The sequence below is a fragment of the Aureococcus anophagefferens genome (genome assembly GCF_000186865.1).
Source record: "Aureococcus anophagefferens unplaced genomic scaffold AURANscaffold_1, whole genome shotgun sequence".
Taxonomy (NCBI): domain Eukaryota; class Pelagophyceae; order Pelagomonadales; family Pelagomonadaceae; genus Aureococcus; species Aureococcus anophagefferens.
In genome coordinates this window covers 2,894,148-2,907,369 of record NW_008705561.1, presented here as the reverse complement: position 1 = coordinate 2,907,369, position 13,222 = coordinate 2,894,148, and the positions used below count along the sequence as shown (strand labels likewise).

General features: G+C 73.6%; 2 protein-coding genes across 2 annotated transcripts in view; one reads left to right on the top strand and one right to left on the bottom strand.

Annotated features, from left to right (window-relative positions):
- Positions 1-6,498: 6,498 nt before the first annotated feature.
- AURANDRAFT_60899 (hypothetical protein) lies at positions 6,499-11,024 on the top strand (the record flags this gene model as incomplete). Its single annotated transcript, XM_009034299.1, has 5 exons — positions 6,499-7,370; positions 7,499-9,143; positions 9,338-9,859; positions 10,066-10,385; positions 10,616-11,024. 5 exons carry the CDS (start codon positions 6,499-6,501, stop codon positions 11,022-11,024), a joined length of 3,768 nt encoding a protein of 1,255 aa, XP_009032547.1.
- A 1,055-nt stretch (positions 11,025-12,079) lies between these two features.
- The window catches only part of AURANDRAFT_60898 (hypothetical protein), a gene marked incomplete at both ends in the record, with an annotated part of 4,866 nt that continues 3,723 nt past the window's right edge, over positions 12,080-13,222 (bottom strand). The window contains one exon of the mRNA XM_009034203.1: positions 12,080-13,144. Coding sequence (XP_009032451.1) covers positions 12,080-13,144 — 1,065 coding nt within the window. The remainder of the gene's footprint in view (positions 13,145-13,222) is intronic.

The following is a 13,222-nucleotide window of genomic DNA, read 5'->3' as shown; positions in this document are numbered from 1 at the left end:
GCCCTGGCTCGCCGCGGGCGCGCCCGTCGCCGTGTCGCGCGGCGGCGGCGCGGCGTGCGCGTGGGGCGGCCGGGGACCCGGCGGCGCGGCCTTCGTCGTCGCGGCGCCCGGCGACCTTCCGGCGAGCGGCGCGCTCGCGGCGGCCGTGCGCGACGCGGAGGCCCTCGGCCGCTTCGTCCACGGCGAGCTCGACCCCTCACTCCTCGCTAGTTAGCTCCGTGAACTGGTCCTGGCGGTCCGCGGCGTCGTCGGAGTGCTCCGCCGCGTGGACGAGCTCGAGGTCCGCGTTCATGCAGGCGACGGAGAGGACGACGTTGGAGTCGACGTGGACGAGGACGTCGCAGCAGTGGGCTAGAATGAGCGCGTCGAGGAGCGCGTCCCGCGCCTCCTGGAGGCCGCTGCCGGGCTGGTTGTGGACCTCGTTCATGACGCCGTTCCGCACGCCGCCGTCCGTGCGCCGCACGCCGTCGCGCACGACGAGGCGGTCGCCGAAGACGGACCGGAACGCGGGCGGCGCGGCCGCGTCGTCCGTCGCGAGGTAGACGAGCGCGCGCCGCTGGAACCCGCCGCGCGCGACGAACAATCGCGCGGCGACGTCGGCGAAGGTCGCGACGGCCGGGATGCGCAGGCGCCGCTGCATCTGCTCCGTCGCGGGCGTCGCGACGCGCTTGTGCACGCCGACGACGTACGCGCCCTCGAGCACCGCGGCGACCGCGGCGAACGCCGCGTTCACGGAGCGGTCGCGGACGCGGACGCGGGCCGCGTAGGCCGCCGCGTAGGCCCGCCGGTGCCGGTCGAACTCCGGCGCGTCGAAGTAGAGGCCGCGGAAGCACGCGGAGAGGTAGAGGTTCACGCGGCGCGAGCTCTTGACGACGCCGCCGTCGCGCGGCGCGAGCTGCGCCGCGATCTGCGCGTGGACGGCGTCGGCCTCGGAGGCCGGCGCCGCCGGCGGAGCGTCGTCCGGCGGGAAGGTTAGTGTGTTTTGGACGTCCGCGTCGCCGAGGGGCTCGAAGAGGTCGTCGTAGACGTTCGCGCCGACGTTCTCGGAGCCGTAGGTGAAGTGGCCCTCGTGGCCGTCCGTGCGCCAGTCGACGGCGATGGCGCAGGAGGCCGGGCAGTGCACGAGCGCGTCGAGGAGCTGGAGGAAGTTGCCGAAGAAGCCGTTGTCGTGCATGCGGACGACGACGCGCCGCGCGGTCGCGAGCGCGACGGCTTCCGCGTGCTGCCGCGTGAGCGCCGGGAGGCTGAAGCGGGTGCCCAGACCGTAGCGGAGCGGGTGGTCCGACTCGAGGAGCGCCGCGAGGAAGTTGAGCGCCGTCGACGCGGCCTCGCAGAAGATGCCGAGGCCGCGCTCGCTCGCCTCCGCGGCCTCGAGCGCGTCGGGCCCGACGAGCAGGGCCGTCGCGCGCCGCAGCGCGTTGAGGCGCGCGTGCGCGGGCGCCTCGAAGCCCGCCAGGGGCCGCGGCCGCCCCGGCGGCAGGGGCACGTGCTCGGCCACGCGCGCGAGGAGCTTCGCCATCGACTCGTGGGCGGCGACGTCGCCGGGCGTGCCGACGAAGACCTTGCCCCCGAGCTTTTTCGCGTTCTCCGCCCGGGCGCGCGCGCGCGCGCCGTTGCGCGGGGCCGACCGGCCGAAGGTCCGCGTCGCGACCGCCTCGCCGCCGCGCGCCGCCGCCGCCGCGCCGCCCGGCCGCCGCCGCGGCGCCGGCGCCGCCTCGGCCCGCGCCGGCGCGGCGCCGCGGCTCTTGACGAAGTCGCGGAAGGACATCGAGGCCGTATATGGTTTGATACTAGCCCAGCGACCCAGCCATCAGATAGCCATCTCACGGCGGGCTGCTTTTTCCGTCGTTGTCAACTTGATGAAGCCGGCGTTGCCTAGAGTACTGCTTAGCGCTAGCAGATCTTAGCCCTCGCCCCCTAGGCGACGGCGGCGGTGTCCGGGATGGCCGCGCAGAGCGCGGCGAACGCGGCCATGGCCCTGGCCAGGTTCTCGAAGGGGAGGGCGCCGGCCCGGACGTCGCGGTAGATGGCGAGGAACGCGTCGACGTCGACGGTGTCGCGGCCCGCGAGCATGGCGCGGACCTCGGCGGGCCGCGGCGCGCAGCCCGTGCACGCCTCGAGCGCCGCCGCGAGCTCCGCGCGGCCCGCGCCCGCGCGGCCGCGCTCGCGGGCGCGCCGCTCCTCGGCGTGGAAGACGCGCCGCAGGACGCGCTCGTTGGCGCCGCCGCGCGCCGCGGGCCGCGCCACGAAGCACTGGCTCACGGCCTCGGCGCTCGCCGCCTGGGAGCTCGTCGCCTCGGCCGCGGCGTCGGCGGCGCGCTGCGAGTCCCGGTCGCTCCGCAGCCGGCCCGTCGCCGCGAGGGCCGCCTGGTCCCGCGCGAGCGCGTCGCGCTTCTCGCGGATCGTCGATTCCGTCACGGCGCCCATCGCGGCGCCGCGGACCAGCGCCGTGGCTCCCGTTTACGCCCAGCCGAGCGCGAGGAACCGCCGGCGAGGACACGGGCTAGTTTTTATGCGTGTTGGCTCAACTGTCGCGAGGCCCGATCGGGGCAGCCTAGCAGCACTGTTAATGTCAACTTGATGTCAAACATTGACTCGAATCTCCAAGCCGATTCCAAGCCGTCGGTAGTCCATCGGCTCGGAGGCATCGGCGCGGCGGCATCCCGCGCAACCCGGCCAAGGTCGTGTACAAGGACCGCGACAACGGCTGCGAGGAGTGCGGGTCAGATTTCTGCTTCGACGGCGGCCATGACGAGCTCCGACAACGCGCTCCTCGGGTCGCCGCGGCCGGAGCACGTGTCGGCCCTGAAGGATCACGTCGCGGAGCCGCCGCCGGCCTGGAGCCCGCGCCTGACCGCCGCCGTGGCCTGCCTCTTTCTCTTCTTCCTCGCGCACGACGCGCTGCAGGAGCGCGCCTTCCGCACGCCGGGCTTCTCCTTCGGCTGGTTCATGACGCTCGTCGAGATCGCCGTCGTCTCGGCCTGCGCGGCGGCCCTCGAGTGGCAGGCGCTCGACGAGGCGCTCGCGCCCGCCGACGCGACGACGCTCCGGCGCTGCGTCGCCGCGCTCGCGGTCGCGCTCGCGGCGTCGCAGGGCAGCGGCTCCGCGGCGCTCAACTACGTCAACTACCCCGTCAAGGTCGCCTTCAAGTCGAGCAAGCTCGTGCCGACGATGGTCTTCGGCACGATCCTCGGGGGGAAGAAATTCGCGCCGCTCGAGTACGCCGCGGCGCTCCTCATGTGCGCCGCGCTGGCGCTCCTGTCCCTGGCGGACTTCCGGGGCGAGGCCGGCGACGGGAGGGACGGGCTCCCGCTCGGCTGCGGTCTCCTGGGCCTCGCGGTCTTCGCGGACGCGCTCGTGCCGAACCTGCAGGAGCGCGTGCTCCGGGAGCTCCGGTACCCCGTGGGGCGCATGATCGTCTACTCGAACGCGGGCTGCTTCGTCCTCGTTCTCGCCTACTGCGCCGGGTCCGGCGAGCTCCGCCCCGCGCTCGCGTGGTGCGGCGACCACGGCGCCGGCGCCGCGCTCCTCGTCGCGCAGGCGTGCTGCTCCTACGCGGGGCTCCGCGCCTACCTCGTCGTCGTCAAGGAGCTCTCGGGCGTCGCCGGCGTCGTCGTCACGTCCCTCCGCAAGGTCCTCACGCTCGTCCTCAGCTTCCTCCTCTTCGAGAAGCCCTTCTCCGCCGCGCACGCGGCCGCCTTCGCGCTCCTCGCCGCGGGCGTGGGGCTCGCGTCCTACGCGCGGGGGCGGCCGCGGTGACCGCGCTTTCTAACTAGCTAGCCCATATGCATGAACTTATTTACTTTGATTGCTTGCTTTTTGATTTGTGGGAGCGGAGCTTTAAGTATCGAACTTGAAGCTCCCCTTTTACTTGCGGTAAAATCGCAGTCCAGGGTCTTGGCTGAGGCGTTTCTCATCGCACGGTCGTCGCTCGCGGCATGTCTCTGGGGCTGCAGGTCTGTCCGTGTTGCGTGCCCCCCGTAGCAATAGGCCTGGCGACGGCGTCGCTGTGCATCGTCGCGACGGCTCGCCTCGCGCTAGAGTCTCGTGGCTTCGCGAGCAGGGCCCTCAAGTTCCTGTCCTACGTCCTCGGCGCCGTCGTGCTCGTCGCCGCGCTCGGGCTCGCGGCGCTGGCGTCGGACGGGTCCCTGCGCGCGCGCGCGTTCGCGAGGCTGTGCGAATCGCTGGCCAAGGAGCCCGCGATGCTGCCGCCGCGCTGCGAGCGCCTCGGCCTCGGCGGCGCGCTCGCGGGCCGGGCCGTCATCGAGTTCGGCCCGGGCCCGGGCACGAACTTCGCCTGCCTCGACGCCGCGAACGCGCCGAGCCGGTGGACGGGCGTCGAGCCGAACCGCCACTTCGAGGCGGCGCAGGCCGCCGCGGCCGCGCACCTAACGTTCCCGCGGGAGACGGCCTGGCTCAAGGGCGAGGACGTCGACGTGCCCGCGGCATCCTTCGACGTCGCGGTGCTCACGCACGTGCTCTGCTCCGTCGACGACCCCGAGGCGGTCCTGCGCCAGGCCGCGCGCGCGCTCCGGCCGGGGGGGAAGCTCCTCGTCATGGAGCACGTAGCCGCAGAGGATGGGACGGCGACGCGCCTCGCGCAGCGCGCCTTTGCGCCCGTCTTCGAGATCGTCGGCAACGGCTGCAAGTTCCGGCGCACGGCCGACGCAATCCGCGCCGTCGCGCCGGGCCTCTTCGAGGGCCTCGACATCGACGAGTTCCTCGCGCCCGTCCCGATCCCGTTCCTGCGGCCCCACATCATCGCCAAGGCGACGCGCGCGGCGTCGTAAGGGCGGGTTTTCCAGCGACCACTGCGGCCGCGCTCCAGCTGGCCGGCACGGCCTCGCGCCGCAAGCGCACGGGCGGCATCTTGAGTCCCCTTTACTGCGCTTATGCCAGCAGAGGTACTTGTGTAGGCGGTGGTTGAAGTAACTTAGTTGGGATGCGAGGCTGCCCTCTGTCCCTGACGAAATCCAATGCGGCTGAGATGCAGCTCACAGCCAAAACGCGCTGGTGCCGATTCGGCACCAGAATGCGGGGTAAATTTTGACCTTTGGCTCCGAGCCACCAAACTTTTGGAAACCTGAAAACCTCATCATTGCTACGCCGTGCGCCACAGCCTGATTGCGCTCCGTCAGGGGCAAGCATTCCTGGCAGCAATGCTTATGCCAACGCGCGCTGGTTTGACGGGCTTCGACGCGGCAGCAACATGCCGGGCGCCATAGAAGCGTCAATCCCGACGTGAAGAAACGGCGCCAAGAAACACTCCTGATAAGCCATCAAACGTCTGTCCATGGACGACGCGCCGCGCGTTGTACAAAAGGCGCACGGCGCAAACTCGGGCAGAGTCGCGCCGGAGCCCGTCCCGGTGATCGAGGCGCGCGTGGTCGCCGTCGCCCCCGGGCCGGAGCCGACGCTCAAGGAGCACTGCGTGTTCCTCAAGGAACAGCTCGGTCTCGAGGGACGTATCCCCGAGGTCATCTCCGGCGCGTGCCGCGCGCTGGGCGTCGACGAGACGGGCACGCTCGTGGACCGGGCGAGGCGCTGCCGCGCGGTCGTCGACGGCGGGTCGCCCGCGGCGGGCGCGGCGCCGAGCGGCGAGCGGGGCCGCGACGGCGGCGCGCCGCCCCCTCGGGAATACGTCCGGGACGACAGCGCGCGGAAGCTCCAGGGCCTCCAGCGACAGCGGATCGCCAGGGCCAAGGCCCGGGAGGCGCGCGTCCTCGCGATCCAGCAAAGGGGAGGCGTCGTCGTCGCGCAGCCCGGCGCCGCGAAATACCCAGAAGAGGCGCAGGCCGGCGCCGCGAAATACGACGCCGGGACGGCAGAAGAGGCGCGCGCGTCGGACTCGAAGGGACAGCAGCCGTCTCGCGACGACGAGATCGGTGGCGCGCTGCGTGTGCAGGGGTGGTGGTGCGTGCGCCGGCGCCGCTGGACGTGGGAGGATCTCACCTTCAAACGTAGGTTGGGCCCCGGCGTCGGGATTTGCTGCTGCCTCGGACCGGGCGGCGCCCTCGCCGTGCCGCTCGGCCCCGTCTGCTGTTACAAGCTGGAAGCACGAGGGCGCAACAGGTTTGTCATGTACACCATTTGCGATAAACCCGGGCCGAAAAAAGATGACTATTACAGCCGAAGCGGAGCGGACGGTGTCTTCAAAAATAAAAACGCGACGATCGTATTCCACGACGACTTCTGTCATTCCAGCCGCGTATCTTGGGGCTGCGGCGGCCCGCAGGGCCTCTGCGGCGGGTGTCTTTTTCTGCCGTGCATGTTCCGCATGTCGACGCCGCGATACGACGACTGGTGACGACGAATGTTCCGCGCCCGTCCCGCTCCCGCTCCCGGGGCCCCACGTCACCGCCAAGGCGACGCGCGGCGTCGTAAGGCCGGTGTTGGGGGGCGAGCCTGCGGCCGCGCTCCAGCTGGTGGAAGTGCTGGCGGCGCCGGCGATGTTTATTTGACGGTACGTTGAACTTCAAGTAAAGCCACATCGTCGCGATGGCGGTGCCCCGCGTCGGCGCGGCCGTGTGCATGCGCGACGCCGCGTCGGAGGGCGTCGTGGCGCGCGTCGACGCGTCGACGGTGCGCGTCGAGTGCGCCTGGGGCAGCGCCGAGTTCCCGGCGCCGTCGCCGGCGCCCGCCGTCGGCGGCGCGGTCGCGCTGCCCGGGCCCTGCGCCGGCGTCGTGGTGCAAATCGAGGGCGACGCCGTGGTCGTCCGCGCGGCCTGGGGCTCCTGGCGCGCGGCCTGGGCGCGCGTCGGCGCGCGGGGCTTCGGCCCGCCCGGGACGTGCGTCGCGTGGCGCGCTCCGGACGGCGCGCGGCGGACGGGCGTGCTCCTCGGCTGGCGCGCGGCCGACGGCGCGCACCTCGTCGCGCCGGGCCTCGACGTCGTCCCGAGCGGCGACGTGCTGCGCGCGCTGCCCTGCGCGGACGGCTACGCGGTCGTCACGCCGTTCGGCCGCGGCGCGGCCGCGGCCGTCGGCGACGGGGCGACGCGCGCGGTCCTGGACTGGGGCGGCCGCCTGGTGGCGCCGCACGACGCGCGGTCCGTCGCCTGCCCCGCGGCGACCGCGGCGCCCGTCGCGCACTGCGTCTCCGGCGCGGCCGTCGCCATGGTCGAGACGGCGATCGGCGCGCTCAAAAAGCTCACGGACGCGCTGCCCGCGTCCGTGCGCGACGCGCTCCTCGCCGAGGACCTCGACGACCGCATCGACGCGGGGCTCTCCGAGGCGACGGGCCTGCTGGAGCGCGACGCGCCGGCGCTCGACCGCCTCGTCGCGCGGACGAAAGGAGCGACGCGCGACCCAGGGCAGGAAAAGAGAGCGAAATTCCCAACTTCAAAGGCTCCTTTCTCGGCCGTTTTCTACTCGTTTTGGCTGACTTTTGGACGAGCGATCATCTCTCGGAACGCTCTCGAAGCGTGGATGCTATTTCCGGAACGCGCGCGCGCGGAACACTCACGTTGAAGCGACGTTGAATCACCCTTTTGCTGCCCAGGCGCGACCTCCGGTCGTCGCTCGCGACGGCGCTCGAGGCCGACGACGTCGAGGCGGAGCTCGCGGCGCTCGCGCGGCGCAAGTCGGGCGAGGCCGCCGACATCTACGAGGCCACGGCGCGGGACGTGGGCGACGAGGCCGCGGAGCTCGAGCTCTACCGGACCGCGGCGGCGTCCGACGGGCCCCGGGACCTCCGCGCGCTCGTCGACGGCGCGTCGAGCGAGCTCGCGAGCTCCCTGGAAAGAGCGGAGGCGGACCACCCGGAGCTCCGGCGCGCGCGCGACGAGGTGACGGACCTGTCGGGCGCCGTCGGCGCCGCCGTCGCGGAGTCGCGCGCGGCGCGGGATTTGGAGGCCGAGGTCGGCCGCGCGCGCGCGGCGCTCGAGGCCGAGAGCCGCACGGGCGCCCTCGCGACGCTCATGGGCGCCGAGGTCGGCGCGGACAACCGGGGCGACGCGCTCAAGGCCAAGGCCCGGGAGGTCGCGGCGCGCGTCGTCGCGAGCAAGCTGCTCGACGGCGACGCGTTCGAGCGCGCGTTCGACGACGCGCTCGCGGCCGCGCGCGCGAGTTCCTGGTCCCTCGTCGCGGAGAGCGCCGGCGGCGCGGGCGAGGCCGCGGCGGCCGTCGCCCACGCGGCGGCGGACTTCGCGCGGGCCTGGCTCCGCGAGGCGCGGTCCGCGGGCTTCTCGCGGCTCCCGCCGGACGCGGCCGCGGACGCGCTCCGCGCGGCCCTCGCCGCGGCCGTGGAGGCCGCCGAGGCCTGCGGCCTCGGCGAAAGCTGGCTCCTCGACCTCGCCGTCGCCGCGGACGCCTACGAGGGCGCGCTCGCGCGGGCCGCGACCGCGTCCGTCGACGAGTTGGTCGCGACGCTCGCCGAGGGCGCGCCCGAGTCCGGCGACGACCTCGCGCGGCGGGCGGCGACGCTCGCCCTGGGCTACGCCGGCGGCGGCGACCACAACGCCCTCGGCGCGCTCCTCGCGGAGTCGCCGCTGAAGTCCGCGCTCGAGGACGTCGCGGGCAGCGGCGACGTCGCGGCCGCGAGCCGCCGCGCGCTCGACGGCGACGCGGCCGTCGACGGCGTGCGGCGCGTCGCGGACGCGTCGGCGTCGCTCCTCGAGACGCTGAGCGCGCTGAACCGCGACGAGCGCGTCATGCACTTTGCCCAAATGGCGACGGACGACGACGGCGTCCGCGACGCGCTCGACGCCGTCGCGACGCTCGACGCGGACGACGTCGTCGCGACGGCCGAGTCGCTGGCGGCCGACGCGTCGGCGCGCGACGACGTCGTCCGCAAGGTCAACGACGCGGCGCTGGGCTTCTTGCTGCGCCACCTGCCGGCGATGCCCGTGCCCCCCGTCGACGTCGAGTCCGACAACGTCGACTACTTCCTCGACAATTTGAATTTGTCCCAGCTGCGCATCGACGAGAACGACGTCACCGTCGACGTCGCGTCGTCCGACGGGTCCCGGGTCGTGCGCAAGGGCGTCGGGCTCCGGGCCGGCGGCGACGACGCGGACGTCGACGGCGGCGGCGCGCTCTTCGCGCTCAAGGCCGTGCGCATCTCGGCGACGTTCCCGAACCTGACCTGGCGCTTCCGGCAGAAGCAGTTCCCCTTCCTCGAGGCCGAGGGCCGCGCGGACGTCGCCGTCGCGGACGGGGCGGGAAAAGGGTGCGAACTTCCCAACTTCTCCTCTCTCGGCCGCGTCCCGCTCGTTTCGGCTGATTTTGGGACGAGCGATCATCTCTTGGAACGGTCTCGACGCGTGCATGCTTGTTCCGGAACGCGCGCGCGCGGAACTCTGACGTTGAAGCGACGTTGCATCACCCTGTTCCCGCCCAGGTCGCGGACGCGTCCGTCGCGCTCGCGCTGAGCGCGCGGCGCCGGAACTCGGAAAGCGGCGACCCGGAGCCCGTCGTCGCGCTGACGCGCTGCGACGTCGCCATCGACGACCTCGAGCTGACCATGGACGAGCACCGCTTCTCCTGGGTCTTCAACTCCCTCGCGGGGCTCTTCCGGGACCAGATCCGCGACTACGTCTGCGAAGCTTTACGGGACCTCGTCGTCGACAAGAGCCGCGACCTGCTCGAGCCCATCAACGCGCTCCTCGGCGCGTCCTGGGCGCCGCTCCGGCGGGCGCTGGACCTGCCGGACGTATGCGACCTGCCGCGGCTCGAGGGCGACTGCGCCGCGGGCGACGTCGACGTGACGCTCCGGGCACCGGGGCCCCTGGGCCTCGAGCTCGCGCAGCACCCGGACGACCCGCGCCACCTCGCCGTCGCGGGCCTCGTCGCCGGCGGCCAGTGCGCCGCGGCGCTCGCGCAGCAGGGCTTCTCCGCGGACGACGTCGCCGGCGCGCGATTGGTGTCCGTCGACGGCGGGGCAGGACAAGAGAGCGAAATTCCCAACTTCAAAGGCTTCGATCTCGGCCGTTTTTCACTCGTTTCGGCTCATTCTTGGACGAGCGATCATCTCTCGGAACGGTCTCGAAGCGTGGATGCTTTTTTCGGAACGCGCGCGCGCGGAACACTCACGTTGAAGCGACGTTGAATCTCTCTTGTCCTGCCCAGGTCGACGGCGCGGACGCGCGGGACCTCGCGCGCGACGACACGGTCGTGCGCGTGACGTCGCCCGCGCGGCCCCGGGTGCTGGGGCTCGAGCTCGCGCCGGGGGCCCGGGCCGCGCGCGCGCGGCGCCGCGGCGGCGGCCGCGGCGGCCGCGCGGCGGACGTCGTCCTCTTCGACGCGTCGCCGCCGGGCCGGCGCGCGGAGACCATCGGCCTCAAGCTCAAGACGCACGGGACGATGACCGAGGCCTGCGTCGTCAAGGACTTCGCGCGGGGGCCGAACGGCGAGGTCGCGGCGGGCGAGCGGCGCGGCGCGACCGTCGGGTTCCTGCTCTGCGCGTGCACGGGCGCGCCGCGGCTCCCAGGGCAGGAAAAGAGTGATTCAAGTTCGCTTCAACATGAGTGTTCCGCGCGCGCGCGTTCCGGAAAAAGCATCCACGCGTCGAGAGCGCTCCGAGAGATGATCGCTCGTCCAAAAATGAGCCGAAACGAGCGGAAAACGACCGAGAGAGGAGCCTTTGAAGTTGGGAATTTCGCACCCTTTTCCTGCCCAGGCGGCTCCTCCGCATGTCCGCGGGCTACGCGACGCCCGCGCTCGTGGGGCGGCGCGTGCTCGCGGAGGCCAAGGCCGCCGCGGCGAGTGGGGCGGCCTTTTCCGTGACGCTCGCGCCGCCGCCGGACGTCGTCGTCGCGCTCGCGGCCGGCGACGCCTTGAACGTCGCCGTCGGCGACGTCGACGGCCGCGCGTACTTCGTCCTCGGCGACCAGCCCCAAAACCTGGCGGACCGCGGCTTCGCGCCGGGCCTCGCGCTCGTCGCCGTCGGCGACGCGGCCGTGAGCCCGCGGACGGACGCGGTCGCCGACGTCAAGCGGCTCCTCGCGGACGCGGACGCGAAGACGGCCACGCTCCGCGACGTCCCCAAGTACGAGCACCTCCTCGCGCGCTTCGCCACCGACGACTGAGGCGCGTCCTCGTCTTTTTTTTATAAGAGCGCGGTTTCGGTTCGGTCGTACGCGTCGGGCTTCAACAAAGGGCTGCATAAATTAAGTTGACGGCACATTGACCAGGGCGCTTTTGCTCTGCGATGACTCGATCGATGTCAACCTCGCCTTTCACCACCGTGAGGCGCCTCTTGCTGCACGCGTGCGCCTGCGCGGCCCTGCGCCCCGCGGCGGAACGGCGCGACGTCCTCGTCGGCGCGCCGGCGGCCCTGCGCACGGCCCTGGTCGCGCCCGGCGTCGCCGCCGCCGCCGCGCCGCCGCCGGACGGGTCGCTGACGACGCTGCGGCGGCGCGTGGGCCAGCGCGTCACGACGGCGCGGCCGTCCTACGGCCTCGACGCGAGCGACGTCTACTACCCCGACTTCTTCGAGGGCTCCTGGCGGACGACGTCCACGGCCGTCGACGTGCAGGCGCCGCTCGGCGCGGCGCTCTTCGGCGGCAACGCGTCGCTCGCCGCCGCGCTCAAGGAGCTGCGGTCGCCGCCCGTCGTCTACGACTGCCGCTTCGTGCGCGACGCGCGCGGGCGGCTCGTCGCGGACCGGCCCTATAACATTCAGAGCTTGGCGGCGGCGACGATGGGCGGCGCGGGCGCGGTGCGGGACCTGCCGGACTCGGCGAACTTCAACCCCGACGACCTGACCTTCAAGCTCGCCCCCGAGGGCTCCGGCGGCGGCGTCTACCTCGCGCGGCTCCGCGCGCTCGCGCGGCGCTACGAGCCCGCGGCGGGCGAGATCGTCGACGGCGCGGGCCGCCGCGTCTTCGACGTCGGCGAGCTCACGCGCCAGCAGCTGTCCCTGCCGGGCGGCGCCGCCGTGCCGCCGTCCGTCAAGGACATCGAGACCATCAACTGCTTCACGCGGCTCTCGCCGACGCGGGTCGCGGCCGTCCAGCGGACGTCGACGTGGCTCGTGGCGACGGAGGGCTACGCCGCGATGCGCGCGCAGGCCGCCGACGGCCGCGCCGTCGACATCCGCACCTACGACGTCCTCTACGAGCGGCTTTAAGCGAACTAGAACTCAGTCGGCGAAGGTCGCGGGCGCGAGGTGCGCGGCCTCGAGCGGCGCCTTCGTGCGGAGGAGGTACTGCTGGACGCCCGCGCCGCTGTCCGCGCTCACGGCGACGCCGGCCTTGGTCTTGCGCACCTTCATCGCCGCCGCGAGCGCGAAGTTGAGCACGACCTTGCCGACGTCGTTGCGCACGACGACGCGCTTGTCGCCGTCGCCGCGCTCCATGACCCGGAGCTGGCCCTTGCCGAGGTCGCGCCACTGCGGCGCGTCGCCGCCGTCGCCCTTGTCGTAGCGCCGCATGGCGCAGCGCGACTCGAAGACCGTCGACTCGTCGCCGTCGTCGCCCCGCTGCACGGCGACGAGCTCCTCCTTGGGCATGGCCTCGTCGTCGTCGCCGGCGGCCGCCGGCGCGGCCGCCGCCGCGCCGCCGCCGAAGGAGAAGGCCCCGGGGGCCGCGCCGCCGCCCGCGGGCGCCGCGCCGAAGGAGAAGCCCCCGGGGGCCGCGCCGGCCGCGGGCGCCGCGGCGCCGAAGGAGAAGAGGGGCTTCGCGGGCGCCGCGTCCGCCGCGGGCGCCGCGGGCGCGGGCGCGCCGAACGCGAAGAGCGGCGCCGCGGGCTTCGCGGGCGCGGGCGCGGCGGCGTCGCCGCCGCCGAGCGCGAAGCCGAAGGCCGGCTTCGGCGCCGCCGCGGCCTCGGCGGCGAAGAGCTTCGGCGCGGCCGCGGGCGCCGCGGGCGCGGCGGGCGCGGCGGGCGCGGCGGGCGCGGCGTCGCCGGCGAGCCGCTCGAGCTTCTCGACGTAGGCGACGTAGTCGCGGACGCCGGCGGTCCAGGGCGCCGACGGCGCGGCCGCCCGCTGGCGCTGGAGCCACGCGAGGAAGGCCTTGTTGCATTTCGCGACCTTGTCGGCCTTGGACGACGGCCGCGCGGCGCCGTTCGCGGCGGCCGGCGGCGCGCGCGGCGGCGCGGGCGACGACTCCATGGGCGCGGGCGGCGGCGGCGGCTTCGCCGACGCCATGAAGCTGCTCCCGGCGCCGAAGCCGCCGCCGGCCGGCGCGGCGCCGAAGGCGAACGCCGGCTTCGCCGCGGCGGGCGGCGCGGCGGGCGCGGCGCCGAAGGCGAAGGCCGGCGCGGCCGCGGCGGGCGGCGCGCCGGC